Source organism: Camelus dromedarius, chromosome 31 (genome assembly GCF_036321535.1).
Source record: "Camelus dromedarius isolate mCamDro1 chromosome 31, mCamDro1.pat, whole genome shotgun sequence".
Taxonomy (NCBI): domain Eukaryota; kingdom Metazoa; phylum Chordata; class Mammalia; order Artiodactyla; family Camelidae; genus Camelus; species Camelus dromedarius.
This window is the reverse complement of record NC_087466.1, coordinates 2,783,499-2,800,900: the sequence shown is the minus strand read 5'-3', so window position 1 is coordinate 2,800,900 and position 17,402 is coordinate 2,783,499. Positions and strand designations below refer to the sequence as shown.

Genomic DNA, 17,402 nt, shown 5'->3' with positions numbered 1-17,402 from the left:
TCAGCAACGCGAGAGTGTCACCACTTTTAAATCCCTGTGAAAACTCCCTCTGTAGTTGACGCAGACCACAGACAGAGGCCCCTGCTCCACAAGAAGAGTGGGCGGGTCTAGGGGGTGCTTGGAGTAAAATGGGAGGATCTCCTGCCCCAGTGCTCATAGCCTCTGCTCTCTCCTTCCTGCCCAGCGCTCAGCCTCTGCTCTCTCCTGTGGCTCTGTCAGCGCACACACGACTCCCTCTGGCCCTGTGCCCAGCAGGTCCTCTTACTGGGCCTTCTGAGCCCAGAGCATCTGCCTTGGGCCTCCCGCGCCCGCCAGCCAGCCCCTACCTGCCTCCCACCGGTGGCTCATGATGCTTGACTGAACGCGGGACTGAACCGTCTTCCTCTCTCCCGCCGCCCTGGCAGGTTCCAGACCAAGTACTTCCAGGGGAAATACGGCAACCTGGACAGCTCGCTTATCTCCTTCGGGCCATGCCAGACCCCCACGCTGGGCTTCTGCGTGGAGAGACATGACAGGATCCAGTCCTTCAAGCCCGAGACCTACTGGGTGCTGCAGGCCAAGGTTCGCCCCATTGTGTTCACGCTGGCTCCCTCTGGCTTGGGTGTGGATTCTGGGAGCCCCCATCCTCGTCGTCTTAGTCCCCAGGCCAAGGGCACATGTGTGGACAGCTGGCCCACCAGGCAGTGGTCGCAGGTGCCCAGGGAGGCCCCAGCCTTCATGGAGGCGGCAGGACAAGGCTGGGCCTGGGTGCGTTGAATCTCGATTAGAGGGAGTAATCTCAGCTTTGGCAGTGTGGGGTGCGGTCACGTGTTGGGGCCACAGCTGTGGCAGTCAGGCCCGAGGACTGGACTGAGGGCCCTGAGCCACTGACTTTTAGGTGGGAGGGTTTAGCTGAGTGGTAGAGCATGTGCCTTTTGCTCACAAGGTCCTGAGTTCAATCCCCAGTGCCTCCATCAAAATAAATATCTAATTACCTCCCCCAAAACAAAAAACAATGAAACAAAACAAGCAAACAAAAAGTCTTAGACCCCCTTCTCTGCATGACATGGAAGCTTCTCCTGAGATTTAAAGCATAATTCAGAGCTGCTCTGGTTGATGCGGGTCTGGGACCACACTTGGTGCTGTACTGGCTCAGTGGGTGTGCAGGGATCGCGTGAAAGGTGGGGGCTCCGATGCCCCTGAAGGACACATCAGCCTTGGCTTTGGGCTTGCCTCATGAATCCTGCCGCCTGGCCTCAGCAGGGGTCCTGGTGTCAGAGCAGCCTCCACCTGGAGTGGGGCTGGGTCTCAGCCTGTGTACCTGTGTGCCTGCACACCTGAACAGGTATGGTTGCGAGAGCTTTAGAGCCGGGACCGTTTTGCTCACAAAGACCAGCTCCATCTGTCTCAATTCTCCCCCAGCAGTGGCTCACCTGGACCTTTTCTCTCCCGGGTTGTCCTGTGTCCCTCATCCTGCAGGTGATCACTGATAAGGACAGATCTCTCCTTTTGGACTGGGACCGAGTGCGAGTGTTCGACCGGGAGATCGCCCAGATGTTTCTGAACATGACGAAGCTGGAGAAGGAAGCCCAGGTGGGCCTGCTCCAGCACAGCTGTCCACTTGCCTCTGGGAGGGGCAGCCCTGGGATGCCGCTGCTGACCTAGGCTCACGTGTTTCTGCCGCTTCCTAAAACAGACACCTTTAGAAAGAAGAACAATTACTCATGTGTGTGCTCCTACTGAGATATTTGTGCCTGGGCAGTAGCTTTAGTGCATCGCCTACCTGCTCTGACCAGGAGATGCAACCCGCCGCCAGCTACCTACCAGGCCCCTCCACACTCCCCTTGCCGCCACCCTGTGGGCATTGCTTCCTTGGAGCAGATTCCTCCCACAGGTCCTTTTCCTGCGATGCCTCCAGCTGACAGCCGGAGGGCCCTGTGTGCCTGCAGCTAGTGTGGGCAGCTCTGGGCCTCTGCTTTTGTGGCCTTTATGTGCTGCATTTCTTGCTCAGGGTTTCAAGAGTGGGAAGCCCATGCCGCGCGGCTGTTAGGATGAGGTTGGAGCTGGCGGCGTGGGGCGGGGCAGGTCCGAGACCGCTGCAGCTTACGCCCTGCCATTGTGTTGGCTACTGTGGTCAGTGAGGCACACCTGCCTCCTTCAGCCGCCTTCCCTGTCCTTCTTAAGCAGTCCTGGGTGCCCTGCTGGCCAGCTTGCAGGTGACTCAGGCTCCAGAACTTCTCCTAAAGCTGCCCCATGCTTCTCCCCTCGACGGCCACCATGCTCGAATCCCACCCCTTGTGACCCCAGCCTCCACTGCTGCACAGGCACCACCTGGCTTCCGCGTGAGCCCCACGTTTACCCAGGGTGCAGGGGACATGGCCCTGGCCAGGTCTGTGTGGGGTTGGCAGGGGTGAGGCGTGGCAGTTGACAGGTTTAGATTGTTTTTGCCACAGACATCTCTTCTGACACCTATTCAGCCCAGAGGTTGAACCACAATTTTACTTAAAGTGCGTGCTGTTTACAAAACTTTCAAAATGGTTACCACATATAAAAGTTATGATATTTCACATAAAAGTTCCAATTTCCAGCTTCTCTTGACAAATTGGAAGGTGTAGCAACACTAGTGGGTGCAGCGAGGCACACGGCTGCCCTGCGAGGGGCCTGCTTCCCTTGGCCTCTGGGCCCTACCATCCCTGCGGCCTAGATGGCACTGGCTGCCGTTGGGCTTTCAGTCTGTGGCCCCTTTTCCTGACCCTTCCCAGTTCTTCCAGGTTTTCTGTTTCCCTAGAAAATTCTCTAGGAAAGAACTTCCTTCCTTTTGCCCTTCATGGGCCTGAACAAATTTCATTCAAGCCTTAAGACCTCTGTGAAGAGTGAATCGAAATAAACAAGTTTATACTGTACAGCACAGGGAAATAAATATATTCAAGACCTCATAGTAGCTCATGGTGAAAAAGAATAGGAAATTAATACATGTATGTTTGTGTATGACTGAAAAATTGTGCTGTACGCTGGAAATTGACACAACATTGTAAACTGAATATAAAGCAATTTTTTAAAAAATGAGTGAATCAGAGAAGCAGGGAAACCAAACAGAAGAGACCAGACCCTTGGCCACACGCCCTGATCCTCTTGTGTTCCTGCCCCTCTGAATCTGTTCTGTTTCCCAGGTGGAGGCCACAAGCAGGAAAGAGAAGGCCAAGCAGAGGCCCCTGGCCCTGAACACCGTGGAGATGCTACGTGTGGCCAGCTCTTCTCTGGGTAAGTGTGGACATCACTTCAAAGTCCCCAGGAGAATTCTTGGGGCAGGTGTGTGGCGACCTTGTTCAGCCCTGGTACCACGCCTGGGAATTCAGGACAGTGCCCACTCTCACCTGTGCTGGCACCCTTCCCACCCCTGCTCACCTGTGCCAGGACCCCCCACCCCTGCTCACCTATGCTGGCACCCCCACTATGCACCATCACCCGAGGCTTAGAGGGAGTCAGAACATCACGTGGATTTTATTTCTCTTAAATTCCAAAGCAGTAACAAGTGACAACAAACAGCAGGGAGGATTCCCTTTCATAGGACTGTTGGTTAACACTCAACAGCGTATTTGAATTGTGGGGAAAACCAGACCATTTCATGTCACTAAGTGTCTGAGCAGCCACTGGGCCCTCATGTGTCCCTGGCTGGGTGCCACCCACTCCAAGGCGTTAAACAGTGGAGTTCCAGCTCCAGAACGAAAAATTGGTACAAATCCCAGCCAGGCCCCTTGCTTCCTTGTCCTGAAGCTTCAGTTTCCTCGTGAGAAAATGGGCGACCGCAGTCCCCTTCTCTCTAAGCTGTCTTAGGTTTCCCTGGTGTGAAACTGAGCATCCTAACAATAGCAGTTGTGACAAGGTGGCCACCAAGGGGGACAGGCAGCGCTGGCGTCCCTGGTGCAGGGAGAGGCCAGGTGTGGGCAGGGCACTGAGGCCCGTGTCTCCTGCTCAGGACAGTGTAACTGGTGTGACGTGGCCTCTCTGAGCCTCGTTTCCACAGTGGCAAGAAGGTTATGCTGAAAGGTTGGTCTCTCACAGCTGTCGGCCCCCAGGCACCAGTGACCCCTCTGCAGCCTCAGGAAACCGTAGGCAGTGTCCTGTCAGAGCAGCACCTCTGGGGACCTTCATGGGTCAGCGATGACATCGAGTACCTGCTAGCTAGGCCAGACTGTGGCTCAGGGAGGAACAGAGGGATGAGCCTCCATCAGTGGCCCTGGATTTGGAGGACAGAAACCCCTGAGGGCTCAGGACGGAGGGCATGTGCAGATTCCACTGTCTTAGCCAGACATCACAGAGCCCAGGGCTTAGGGTGGCTCCAGGCAGGGCATGAGACAGGTTTTCTGAAGGCCACATTTCAACATCTCGGGTGACACAGGCGTGCCTGTTGGAGGTGGGAAGCTTGGCCTTGGGGAAGGCTGTGTGGGCACAGTCCCCCAGCTGCTCAGAGCCACGCTCGCCTCCCAGGAGCTTGAGTGCCCAGGCCCGGGGCGGGCGTCTGCCGTCCTGGCACTGGGGCCGCTGGGCCTCTGTCTCCGCAGGCATGGGCCCGCAGCATGCCATGCAGACGGCCGAGCGCCTCTACACGCAGGGCTACATCAGCTACCCGCGGACCGAGACCACCCACTACCCCGAGAACTTCGACCTCAAGGGGCCTCTGCGGCAGCAGGCCAACCACCCCTACTGGGCCGACACGGTGAGGCTGGAGCCCCAGCCCACGGGCCTCGTCCTCGTGGGTGGGCAGCCGCACCTGAACTCAGCTCTGCCTCATGTCCCCCCTGCAGGTGAAGCGGTTGTTGGCGGAAGGCATCAACCGCCCACGGAAAGGCCACGATGCTGGCGACCACCCCCCCATCACCCCCATGAGATCCGCCACAGAGGCCGAATTAGGTATTGCGGCTCCTCCGACGTTCTCACCCTCACACTCCCCACACACATGCTCACGCCCTCACACAGACACATTCCTACACACGTGCACACACACACTCAGGCTTTGAGCTTCCAAGGAGGGTGGGGTGAGGGGCTTCGGGACATGGCACCTCTGGCCCTTATCAGGCCTCCTTGGCAGTGTGGGGTCCCCCTGCCCCGGCTGGGATGAAGGGGCCACCTGAAAGTTGTGCTCTGTCTCCATGGATGGGACAGGAGTGAAGTGGTGGCAGCAGGTGTGTGAAAGCAGGTGTGGGTGCTGCTGCAGGAGGTGGGGTGAGGTGGGTGGGCAGGCAGGTGGCCAGACAGATCGGTTGAGACCGGGCAGGGGACAGGCTCAACCATGGGGTGCCCTCACCTCCCTGCCACAAGGTGATGCTGGTGGCCCGCGTGCCAGGATGAGGCAGGGGAGCGAGGCTGCGGTGGAGACAGAAGCCCCAGTCTGAAGCGAAGGTGGCAGGTGGTTTGTGGGGCAGGCCAGGCCCTGGAGAGCAGATCCCCTGGGAGCAGGGGCAGGAGGTGGGAGCAGGTCCCTCCCGGTCTCAGGCTCTGGAGCAGGCCAGTGCTGGCATGCCGGGCTTCCTGGTGCCCCCGCCCGGCCGCTAACCAGCCGTGCCCACCACAGGGGGCGAGGCCTGGCGGCTGTACGAGTACATCACCAGGCACTTCATCGCCACGGTCAGCCACGACTGCAGGTACCTGCAGAGCAGCGTCTCCTTCCGCATCGGGCCCGAGCGCTTCACCTGCACGGGCAAGACCGTCATCTCCCCAGGTGGGGTGCGGCCAGGCGGACGCCCCTCCCCGTCCACAGACGCTCGGGCACCTCGGGGGACCCAGGTGGGCAGCCCTGCTCTCAGGCCCTGAGCGGCGGCGCCCTGTCTCTGCAGGCTTCACAGAGATCATGCCCTGGCAGAGCATCCCCCTGGAGGAGAGCCTGCCCACCTGCCAGAGGGGTGACAGCCTCGCCGTGGGCGAGGTCAAGATGCTGGAGAAGCAGACAAGCCCCCCCGACTACCTGACGGAGGCCGAGCTCATCACGCTCATGGAGAAGCACGGCATCGGTGGGTCCAGCAGTGCCAGGGCAGCCAGCCGAGCCGGGGCTGGGGCCTCTGCCTGGGGCCCTGGCCACAGGACCACCACCCACCACCCCCGGGCCGAGTGCTGGCCCAGGGCGCAAGTGATTCACCTGCAAGGAAGACACAAAACTCAGATCAGAACCCACACAGGCGATAGGAAAACCAAGTTCTCACCAGACCATTTCCCTATGGGGGGTGTAGATGTGCCGGACAGGTGAGCTTGTGGGGACACTGATGCAAGCACCTCACAGGCAAGGGGGTCTCGCCCAGGCCCAGGGGCTGTGACCCCCGTCCTCATGCTTAGGGCCGGCCTCGTGCTGGGGCCTTCTCCCCAGGCAGCGCTCACTGTGAGGGGAACTGCTGACCAGGTCCCTCGCGGTGACAGGCTCTAGGGGGCCAGGGGACAACCGGGTCACGGTGCCCGGACCTCGGTGGGCTCCTCGGCCTCAGGAGCAATAAAGGCGTCACCTGGCAGCGCCGGGCAACCTTGACGTCTCTGGGGGAGGTGCACCCTGGAACTGGGATCCTGCCCGGGTTCTGATCACGAGGGACCCAGGAGCCAGAAAGTGGGCAAACCCAGGCGGGTTTCAGAGGGATGATTTGGCAGGGAGGCCCCTCCACGTTCCTGGGGTCTGGGCTCTGGTTCTGGAAGGGGTTTTGCCACAGGATCAAGGCAGGGAGGGCCAAGCAGATCGCATTTACCAGGTGTGAGAGGCAGGCAGACGAGCTCTGTGACCTTGGCCATGTTCCTTAACCTCACAGAGCCTCTGGGAGCATGGACCCTGGGTTCACAAGAAAGGTCTGAGGTGTGGCATCCGGGGCCCCAAAGCAGGTGGGGTGAAGGGGGAGCCCAGGGCAACAGGGCCTTGCTGTGCTCACAGGGACGGACGCCAGCATCCCTGTGCACATCAACAACATCTGCCAGCGCAACTACGTGGTGGTGGAGAGCGGCCGGCGGCTCCGGCCCACCAACCTGGGCATCGTGCTAGTGCACGGCTACTACAAGATCGGTGAGCCCTGCCACCGCCCCTCCCAGGACCTGCCTTAGCAGGGCTGGCCCCTTGGTGTCGGGGCTCAGTGGTGTTCCCCACCCCGCAGATGCAGAGCTGGTGCTCCCCACCATCCGCAGTGCAGTTGAGAAGCAGCTGAACCTGATCGCTCAGGGTAGGGCCGACTACCGCCAGGTCCTGGGCCACACCCTGGACGTCTTCAAGAGGAAGTTCCACTACTTTGTGGACTCCATCGCCGGTAAGGAGGCTGGAGTCAGGGCTACCACCTCTGGCAGTGAGACCAGCTCCCAGATCCGGGCTGTGGGCTCCAGGCGTCCATTGGGAGGACGGGCCAATGCCGGGGTTACAGAGCAGTTGGTAACAGCACATGCAGGGCAAACGGCTCATCTGACAAACGGGGCTGCTGCTCACTGTTCAGTTACTGATGTGGAAACTCCACCCTCGGGGCCAGAGACCAGTTCACTCTCAGACCCTTGGCCCCATGCCGTGGCTCCCCCAACCCACCCAGTACCCTGGCCACTGGTGGGGAGGTGGGCGCCCGAGGCTGAGGTGTGACTCTACGCCACTGGCTTTCAGGCATGGATGAGTTGATGGAGGTGTCCTTCTCGCCTCTGGCGGCCACAGGCAAGCCCCTCTCCCGCTGTGGGAAGTGCCACCGGTTCATGAAGTACATCCAGGTAGGTGGGCTGAGGGGCTGTGACACCCAGGGACAGGTGTGTACAGACAGGGCCGCTCTCGTCACCTCTGTAGGCCTCGCCCCAGTTGCATCACACCAAGTGACTGACCAGCTTTGGTGGCCCTGCCAGCAAACTCCCACCATTACCCCCAGATCCCAGCAGCATGTAAGCTGTTGGGCCGCCTTTTTCTGGACAACACAGTCCTTGCTGTCACGGATACTAACACGTGTGCAGGGATTTGAGAACTTTCTGCGTGTGGAGCAAGTGTCCTGAGACTCAGTGGCCAGGGGTCCACACCCGAGAGGCCATGACAGTGCTGGGTATCGCGTGTTCCCTGCTGTGCGTGCCGTGTTACACGCCGCGTGTTATGTGTCATGCACAGGTGTTACACGGTAGATGCTGGCTGCAGCCACCACGTGCTATGTGCTTGTGTCACGGGTCTTGTGGCACGTGTCACATTGTCCTCCGGGGTATGACGTGTCACACGTCACATCCTGAATCGGGAGAACCATGGCAGGTGGGTGGCCCCAGCAGCTGCATGCCCCCCTCACAGGCCAAGCCGAGCCGCCTGCACTGCGCACACTGTGACGAGACCTACAGCCTCCCCCAGAACGGCACCATCAAGCTGTACAAGGAGCTCCGCTGCCCGCTGGATGACTTCGAGCTGGCTCTGTGGTCGTCGGGCTCGCGGGGCAAGAGCTACCCGCTGTGCCCCTATTGCTCCAACCACCCGCCCTTCCGGGACATGAAGAAAGGTGAGCCGGCAGCCTGTCCATCCCCTGAGCTTCTGCGTCACTCTGGGCTCTGAGGCGCCCCTGCCCTCCCCGTGCGCCCTGGGGCAGGGACACCAGGTGTATGTGCTCAAGGGCCCACTGCCCTGGTCACAGTTGGATGGTTGACTGTGGTCGGCTCACTCACGACCTGGGCAGTGGGCGTGCTGGGCCTATCTGGGGCTGGGGTGAGTGCAAGGGTGCCCCACCCAGCCTTCGATCACCAGCACTCTCAGTGATACCCATCCCTGTCCTCCCGCAGCTTCTAGGGCAACTGATAGCCCCTCGTAGGCCACGGTGAAGCTGGAGGCCGCCAGGAAGGCCTTCTGGAAACGCCATTATAGCCCCCCGGGTAGGGGGACCTCAGAGGTTGAGGAGGTTTTGGAGAAGCAGGGCCCAGGGTCTTGGTGCGCAGGGCAGGTGGGGCACATTCTGCTGGGACGAGGTCGGGGTGGGCAGGCAAGTGTGCATCACAGCTGCCCCCCTCCCCCGCCAGGTACGGGCTGCAATGAGTGCACACACCCCACCTGCCAGCACTCGCTGAGCATGCTGGGCATCGGCCAGTGCGTGGAGTGCGAGAGCGGCGTGCTGGTGCTTGACCCAACCTCTGGCCCCAAGTGGCGGGTGGCCTGCAACAGGTGCAACGTGGTGGCACACTGCTTTGAGAACGCCCACCGCGTGCGCGTGTCCGCCGACACCTGCGGCGCCTGCGAGGCTGCCCTGCTGGACGTGGACTTCAACAAGGCCAAGTCCCCGCTGCCGGGCGACAGCACGCAGCACACGGGCTGCGTCTTCTGCGACCCCATCTTCCAGGAGCTGGTGGAGCTGAAGCACGCAGCCTCCTGCCACCCCATGCACCGTGGGCCTGGGAGGAGGCAGGGCCGGGGCCGGGGCCGGGGCCGGAGGCCGGCGGGAAGGCCCGGTGCCAGGCGGCCCAAGGACAAGATGTCAGCCCTGGCTGCCTACTTCGTGTGATGGCCCAGCCTGGACTCCACACCGTGTCCTTGGAAATCATTAAACATATTCTGTTTTCTCCAGAGCCAGCAGCTCGAGGCCTTTCTGCTGTCAGAGGGTCATGCCCGTCCCTGTTGGCCCTCCAGCCCTTCCCTCGCCTCTCCCTGCATTCTGCACACACCTCCTGAGTGTTCTCCCTGCTGGTGTCCTGCAGAAAAGGCCGGGGAGCTTCTACCTGGACATTGGCCCTCACTCCCACCCCTTGCCCCCCACCTGGCGTCTCTGAGCAGGTCTGACCTCATGGCTCTGGGGCCTGTCCCATTCTTATTGTCAAACAGCCATCCTCTCAGACAGGCGGGTGGGAGCCTCAGGCACCCACGATCTCACTCACGTGCCACACCACCCTGGGGGCCGCTGCCACCTGCCCCTCCCCAGCCTCCTCCCCATGCCTACCTGCCCGAGGGGCACCGCATAGGGCCAGCACACATTTACTGCGCTGGGACTCCACCCCTGCCCAGGCTCTGACGAGAGGAAGAAATGCCAGAAACATGTTGCCCACAGGCTCCCCATCTTGGGAGTGGAATCACAGCTGATACTGGAGCCTGGCACTCGGCTGGCTGGGCTGGATGATGTGGGGAGGCTGCTTCCATGAGGGTGGAGCCGGGAGCTGAGACTGGAAGGAATGTAGCAGGAGGGCTTGACAAGACGCTGCAGGGCAGAAGTAATCCTTGGCCCAGCGCCTGCCCACGAGGGGCCAGCTGGCCAAGCAGCAGCGCCTCGCTCCAGTGGCCAGCTCTTGGCTGCCAGCCTTGAATGCAATTGGCACTCCAGAGAGTCTAGTGTGGGCTGCAGTTGAGGGGACTTAAAGTTTATCAGCATTCATGGGCTTTACAGTCCTGCCCTGTGACTGCCTCACCTCACTGTGGTTCTCAGACTTCACCCTCCGCTCCTTCTGATGTAGATGGTCCCAGGCACGCTTTGAGAAACGCTGGGGCAGGGTCTCACAACAGCCCTCGGAACTGGATTGGGTGCTACTGTCCCCATTTTTTGTTAAGGAAACTGGGCACAGGGGAGCTAAGAAACATTTTCAAGGTCACAGTTTCTAAGAAGTGGCCTTAGGTCTTGCTGGGGTCACCACACTTATGGGGTTACAGGATCTAAGAAGGTGTGAGTAGAGTCGGATTAGCCAGCACCCCCTCCGCCCTGCTCTCTCTACCGGGACACCCCCTGCCTTCCAGATCCACCTACCCCAGATGGTGTCCTTTCAAACTGCTCTTTCTTCAAAACCCTCCTGTTAGTGAACCATCCCAGAGACCTTAGTTCTTGGAAGGACACAGGCAGTGTGTGCACCTGGAGGTCAGATGGGCAGGGCCCTTACTCCATTAAAAAAAAAATGGTTTTTTTAATTATAATTTGCAACTGCATTGATATAACAATGAATATATTAATATATATCAAGACATTTTTTTTTATCTAAAAGTTCAATTATCTCTTCCGGCATTAAAACATTTTTGTGGGCTTTTGGGGCAGTGACAGAAAGGCCCCAAAGCTGTTCAGGTCCTTGTCCCTGGACCTGTGCAGCTACGTGGCAAAGGGGAGTCAGGGCTGCAGACGGACATAGGGCTGCTCATCTGACTTAAAATAGGGAGTGTATCCCGGGCCAATTGGGTGGCCCGATGTCATCACAAGGGTCCTCTTGTTCCTGACTTTGAAGGTAGAAGCGGCTTGAGCCAAGGAGCCAGGCTGTTGGAAGCTGAAAAAGGCAGAACAGATTCTACCCAGAGCTCCCAGAAGGAAGACATCCTGCTGACCTTTGAATTTGGCCCATTGAGACCTTGGAGGCTTCTGACCTCCACACTTGTAAATATTAAATGTGTGTACGTTTGTGACAACTGTCCCAGCAATAGGAAGTTAGCCCCTACAAGTATGGAGGACCCCCGCGCAGTGTGGGCTCGCATCCTCGCTCTGCCGCTTACCGTCTGTTGGCTGCGCAAGTTGTCTAATTTCTGGGCGCTGTGCTGTAGGGATTGAGGTCCCCCATCTACCCGGTCACCGCAGGTAGGGACGTGCCGCGCTGGCCGGTGAGCGCCACCGGGATGCGGGACGCGAGACGCGGGCAGCCGGCGGCAGGTGCGCGCGCCCACCAGGAGGGGCCGCCAGGGGGCAGCAGAGGCTGGCCCCGCCCTCCTGGGCCCGACTGCGCCTGCGCGGCGCCTGCGGCGGCCGGACGGGAAGTGGGCGGGGCCGGCCGGCAGCGGCTCGCTGGGCGCGCGGCGGCCGAGTGGCAGGTGAGGCCCGCGGGGACCTGGGGTGCTGCATCCCGGGGCGCGCGTTGGGGGCCACGGCACCGGGGGAGGCCCCTGCGGGGGAGCTGAGGGGCCAGAGGGGCGGAATAGGGGGCTGGGGCGCCGCGACGGGCTGGGGGCCGAGTGGGGGCTGAAGAGCGGGGGCAGCAGCCGGGACCCGGGAGCCCGAGGCGGGCTCGGGGGCCCGGCGCCGAGGGTGCAGCGTGCGGGGCGACGGGCCCGCGGGGGTGTGGCCGAGCCGGGGCTGTGCACCGAGGGCCATGAAGCAGGATGGGGTGCAGGGGGTGAGGAGTCCCTGTCCTGGCCCCTACCCCGCAGCTCTGCCCCAGCGCCCCCAGCCCGGGCCTGCCCCTACCCTGACCCTACCCCAGTGTGTTAAAGGTGTTTTAGTTAAGGCGAGTGCTTGGGCTGCAGCAGCTTAGCCAGACGTGTGTGAGATTGAACCTCAGGCAGGGAGGCAGGCGATGGGCTCCATCGCTCCAGCTGGTGCCTTCAGGCAAGCCCCTTAACCTCTCTGAGCAGCAGGGAGAAACGGTACCTGGCTGACGGGATTTCATTGCAGGACCTAACATAGTGGAGCCAGGGCCTGGGCCTGGCGATGGGCCCCTCCCCGCAGCCTCCCACTCAGCGGGACTCTCCCCCTGGGTGACACACGCACTCCCCACATTCCCGAGGCACAGTTCTGTGGGTGAGCTCTGCTCCCACCACTGGAGCTAGACCGCGAGGCTCCCTGCTGCCTTTTGTGCCACATCCGGCCTGTTTTACACTTCCTCCTGCAATGGGCTGGAAGTGACAAAGGCATGGGAAGCCCCCACCTGAGTCCAGCTTGGCCATTTCCTGCCTGTGTGGCCCTGGTCGGGTTGCTGACCGTCCCTGAGCCTGTTCCTTCATCTGTGATGTGTCCTAACGGCTTGTACTTACCACCATAGTTGTGAGAGGTTAGCAGGACAAATACCACTTCGCCAACCTCCCGCACGTATTCATTCCTGGAATTCCTTTGCGATATCCCCTGCAACCAGCCGTGTCCTTTAGACCTGTGTGCTGCTGGCCCCTGCAGCCACAATGTCTCTCCGCTTCCTCTTTCAAGGGGCCAAGCCTCAGGCTGCACACCCCAGCCACTGGGGGTGTCGGGAGGAAGCTGACACCTTCCCTCTGCCCTTGCATTTGCCAGGTGCCACTGCGCTGCCCAGAGGCTGCATTATACCCGAGACAAGGGGGTGGGGACCTGACCTCAGGGAGCTTCTAATCTTGTGAGAAGTCAAGCCTGTAAAACAACGTGAATGTGCCTAATGCAGCAGAAATGCACACTTCAGAACGGGTAGGACAGTGAATTGTGTGCAAAAAGTACCTTAAGAGGAAAAACATGTATATGTAGGAAAAGATCTGGATGGATTTACACCATACTCTTCCCAGTGGTTATTTATGAAGGAAGAGACACGAGTCTTCACTGGGAACATTTTTAACAATGAATGTGATACTTTTGTAACAATGATGCAGTTTATCGCTTTCTCTCTCTTCACTTCTGTTCCAAAGTCGAACAGGACTCAACAGGTACCTTGTCCGTAGTGCCTAGAAAAACACAGTTGTACAAATATGTATTAACTGAGCTTCTGAATCAAAATGGGGAAACTAGAGCAAAATAAATATTTAAATGGAAAAAAATAGAAAAGTGAACTTTCTGGGGTCAGGTGTAAGCAGAAGTGCTGGGGATGCAGGGATGACAGTGCGCGGCACCCAGAGGTATGCCGATTCAGCGGAGGCAGACCCAAGAAGCCTCAGAGCCAGGCCTTGCCGCAGGCAGTGGGCACAGAAATGGGAGAGGGTCTGTAAGAGCTGCCAGCCTCTGAGGGGTGGGCAGGGTGCCATCCAGTGAGGAGGAGCCAGACTCTGCAGCCCCACCCCAGCCTGACCCCCCAGGGCAAGTGACTTGGCCCTTTTGCTACAGCCCCACCTGTAAGGTGGGGGTAATACCCACAGGGTACTGGGAGGTGAGAGAGGAAATGTGCTCTGTGGCCCTGGGGCTCTGGGCTAGCAGCACCTTTATTCCACCACCGCTGCCCGCTCTTGAGCAGTGCAGGGGGCGTCTTTCTAGGAGAGGGAACACCTGGCCGCAAGCGTGTTTGGCCAAACTGGTCCAGCAGGTGGCAGTGGGGCTGGTGGCCCAGTGTCCTGCCCCACCCCCTAGCCTCTCAGCAGCTCCCTGGTCAGGACTCCCCACCAGATCCAGCCCCACTGCATCCCGGTCCTGCTGCCTGCCTGCTGGCCACCGTTGTTCCAGAGACCGGCTCCTTAGCTGGTCCTTGGAGAGCTCTGAGCCACGGCCCTGCCCCCACCCCTCCTGGCACTCCCAGGGCTGCCTCTAGGCCCCCTTGTGGGTAGGAGTTCCTCCCTCTGGCTGTTGTCCAGGCTCCAGGTTCCTATCAGTGTGGTGGACATCACAGATCCAGGAGTTTGTGGAGAAGAGGATGGGCGAGGCAGGAAATTACTTGTGTCCCTACCCCAGCTGGCCCCAGAGAAGGAAGGCTGTGTCCCAGCTCATTTCCTGGCCCTTTGCTCCTCCGTGGGATGCGGAAACAAGTCTGCTGGATCCTGTGACACCCACCTGTCCGCTTTCCCCCAGAGAAACAAGCAGACACAGGAGAAGGGGCTCCAGGCCTGGGAAGCAGCATTTGAAGGCTGGGAGGCAAAAAGGAGGTTCCTGTGTCCCCCACAATCCCCCAGCCGGCCGTGAGGTCGAAGGCAGGGGTCTTGGAATCTGTACTTTAGGCCATGAGCCCTCACATGCATCCTGGGAGGTCAGTGAGCCTGCTGCCCTCCCGCTGGATCCTCATCACACATCTAGGGAGCCTGTTCCGAGCTGCCTGGATCTCAGGGCCTACAGAGTATTTATTTCTGGGCCCGGAATTGCAAGGGAGCTGGGCAGCCAGCTGTTTCCCGGGGCGGTTCAGTGTTACGTTTCACTCCCAAGCAACAGGCCAGAGCAGTTTGCAGGCCCAAGAGGCAGCTTGGCCTCTCTCTGCCCAGGGGCATCTGAGCTTGCTGGGAGATTTGCGCCATCTTCCTGTTGTTTGTCATTGGCTCAGGCCGGCTTGGCCTGGTCCCCGGTCACACAGCCTCCCTCACGGTTACAGTGTGGGTGTCAGTCCTGCCCTCACCTGATTGCTCTTTTTATTGAGCACCTTTCATCTGTTTTCCCTGTTTGCTCTTTGCAGCCTGGGGCTGAATTGTGTTCCCTTGTGAGGACATGGGAGGGTGACAAGGTGTGTGAGCCTGTCTCCAGAACCTTCCATCACACACGCCCCTTCTTTCTGAGTTATTTGCACATGTCTACATCAAGAAATTAACTTTCAATTCCTGTCTCTGACAGAAGAGAGAGGTTTTGTGTTTTTTTTTTTTTCTCCCTGTACCCTGTGCCTTTTGCCTTCCCAGTCCGCTTTCCCTCTCCCCGTCCCCCGGGCCTGCCCTTCTGAGCCCGGTCCTTATTCCTCCAGGAGACCTGTGTGCTCTGGACAAGGACACCCCACCCCGCCTGGGTGGTGAGTCCCCGAGTCTGCGGGCATCCCCAGCCTGGGTTCTTGCTGAGCCTCTTGTCCCTGCACAGAGTGAAGACTGACAGGGGCCCGGCAGCAGCCCCCGGGGATGCCCTGGGCATGGCCTCTGCAGCCCCGCAGCCCAGCAGTCAGACGGCAGAGGAGACCCCTGGCTTCGTGGACGCATTCCTCCATGAATTCCCAGCCCCACTGAGCCCGGAGAGTCCTCTGCCATGGAGGGTCCCAGGGACAGTCTTCAGCCAGGAGGAGGTGGAGGGCGAGCTGGCTGACCTGGTGATGGGCTTCCTGGGCAGCAGGTGGGCCAGGGCGCAGGGAGGGGGTGGGCCGGGAGGGGAGCACGGCTGCTGACCTGACCCTGCACCTCTGCTCAGTGTCCAAGGGCTTTGCCAGGGCGGCCATGACAAAACACCACAGACCAGATGGGTTAGAACAACAGAAACACCCCATCTCACAGCCCGTGTTGGTCCGTGGGGTTCTCAGGTTGAAAATGGAATCTGGCATGAGCTGTCCCGAGGTCAGATCACCAAGTTCAGGGCCGTGGTGATTTACATCCCGTTCCTGCCCACCCCTCATTGTCAGTGATCATGTCTCAGGTCCCCAGGCAGCATGTCCCTGATGCTGTAACCACTGATGTATATTTTCACTTTCTGCTGCTGGACTGTACGCTCCTTGGAAACCCCAAGGAGGGCCGCACAAGAGCATGTCTCGGGTTCCTAGTCACTGGCGTCTTTAGGAGCCTCAGGGTGCTGGATGGGACCCCTGGATGAGGCGAGAGGGGTGCCAGGGAGCCAGGCCATGGCCCACAGCCAGGCATTGTCTGGTCCCATGGCTGGAAGCTGCCCTGCCCCCAGCAGGCTTGTCTGGCCTGCAGGAAGCTGCTGGGCTGCGTCCCTTACCCTCACCGGGAGCAGGAGAACCCAGTGGAGTAAGGGAAGCCCAGCGGCTGGCAGGAAATGCCCGCGCCACAGAGGAACTCACTTCTCCCATCTTGGCTGGTGGTTTTGCAGAAGCAGTTCCGGGGGGGGAGGGTAGAGCTCAAGTGGCAGGGCTCATGCTTAGCTTGCACGAGGTCCTGGGTTCAATCCCCAATCCCTCCATTGAAAAACCAAATAAATAAATAAACCGAATTACCTCCCCCCTGCAAAAAATAATTTTATATATTTAAAAAAGAGCAGTTCCAGAGGCCTCATCCCTGAGTCACTCTCATTGTAAAAAATTAGTCATCCCACTAGGTCCCTGAGCCCATCTGTAGATACACCATGGATGCCCAGAGGGACGTGACCACCTGCCCAGCTATCAGGAGGTCCTTGCTCTCAGGGAAAGCCAGTGTCAGCCTGGCACAGTCATGGCCACCCTGGGCGGGGCCCGGCCCTCAGGGACAGGCTCACGGTGTGTCCTGGAGGCTGTAGGGGCACCACCTATGCCCTGGGAGCCAGTCTCTGTACCCCCAGACTTCCCAGGAGCCTCCAGCATCCCTTTGCTCCTGCCTGGAGTCTCCCCTTCCCCACCGTTTGCTTTCCCACACCCGCCTGTGCTGACCCCAGCTCTGTTCTGGGTAGCCTGAATGTCACTTTTGAAGCAGCCAACCATGTCTCGCTCCCCAGACATGGCCCCAGGCGGCGCTCCTGGAGTCACCCCATTTCTCTGGTGCTCTCCGCCCCATTCATCCACCCAGACCACATGCCCCCTGGCCTCAGGGCCCTTGACCTCACTGGGCCCGGAGACTCACTGCAGACCTGGCCGGTCCCCTCCCATCCACTGCCAGACCCAGTGCTTGCCCCTCAGTCCACCCTCCGAGGCAAGGCCAGGGAGGTCTGGAAAAGCCCAGTCAGATCACGCCACGTCCCTCTTCAAGCCATGCCAAGGTCATGGCTTCCGTTGCTCTGACAGTGGCCCCCCCACCAAGGGACCCCTTCACCAACAGCCCCGAATGGCCCACCTTGCCCAAGGATCCCTGGGCTGCACACAGCCTGGCCTTCCAGACACACCCCGTGGATCCCGTGCTCCCTGGAGTCCTCTCCTGGGGCGGCTGTGACCAGACACCACAGGCTGGGCAGCCTGAGCAGCAGGAACATGTTGTCTGGGGGTCCTGGAGGCTGCAGGTCCCAGGTCAGGTGTTGGTGGTGCTGGGT

The 17,402-nt window shown here is 59.9% G+C and overlaps 2 protein-coding genes and 2 long non-coding RNA genes across 8 annotated transcripts in view; 2 read left to right on the top strand and 2 right to left on the bottom strand.

Annotated features, from left to right (window-relative positions):
- The window catches only part of TOP3B (DNA topoisomerase III beta), a 20,180-nt gene extending 10,682 nt beyond the window's left edge, over positions 1-9,498 (top strand). For all 3 annotated transcript variants that reach the window (XM_031443154.2, XM_031443153.2, XM_031443155.2), the window contains 12 exons: positions 405-561; positions 1,459-1,572; positions 3,150-3,240; positions 4,542-4,696; positions 4,785-4,890; positions 5,552-5,698; positions 5,814-5,987; positions 6,884-7,012; positions 7,101-7,250; positions 7,589-7,689; positions 8,243-8,444; positions 8,956-9,498. In XM_031443154.2, the coding sequence (XP_031299014.1) occupies positions 405-561; positions 1,459-1,572; positions 3,150-3,240; positions 4,542-4,696; positions 4,785-4,890; positions 5,552-5,698; positions 5,814-5,987; positions 6,884-7,012; positions 7,101-7,250; positions 7,589-7,689; positions 8,243-8,444; positions 8,956-9,434 (2,005 nt within the window). In that variant the 3' untranslated portion in view covers positions 9,435-9,498. The remainder of the gene's footprint in view (positions 1-404; positions 562-1,458; positions 1,573-3,149; positions 3,241-4,541; positions 4,697-4,784; positions 4,891-5,551; positions 5,699-5,813; positions 5,988-6,883; positions 7,013-7,100; positions 7,251-7,588; positions 7,690-8,242; positions 8,445-8,955) is intronic.
- On the bottom strand, positions 3,452-12,788 carry LOC135319728 (uncharacterized). Its single transcript, XR_010378543.1, has 2 exons — positions 12,641-12,788; positions 3,452-6,112 (listed from the first exon to the last, which is right to left on the bottom strand). It is a non-coding gene; the product is annotated as an uncharacterized LOC135319728 (long non-coding RNA).
- Positions 10,808-11,565, bottom strand: LOC135319727 (uncharacterized). The gene is made up of 2 exons (XR_010378542.1): positions 11,390-11,565; positions 10,808-11,166 (listed from the first exon to the last, which is right to left on the bottom strand). It is a non-coding gene; the product is annotated as an uncharacterized LOC135319727 (long non-coding RNA).
- The window catches only part of PPM1F (protein phosphatase, Mg2+/Mn2+ dependent 1F), a 19,234-nt gene continuing 13,477 nt past the window's right edge, over positions 11,646-17,402 (top strand). For all 3 annotated transcript variants that reach the window (XM_064481008.1, XM_031443157.2, XM_064481007.1), the window contains exons 1-2: positions 11,646-11,701; positions 15,321-15,566. In XM_064481008.1, the coding sequence (XP_064337078.1) occupies positions 15,370-15,566 (197 nt within the window). In that variant the 5' untranslated portion in view covers positions 11,646-11,701; positions 15,321-15,369. The remainder of the gene's footprint in view (positions 11,702-15,320; positions 15,567-17,402) is intronic.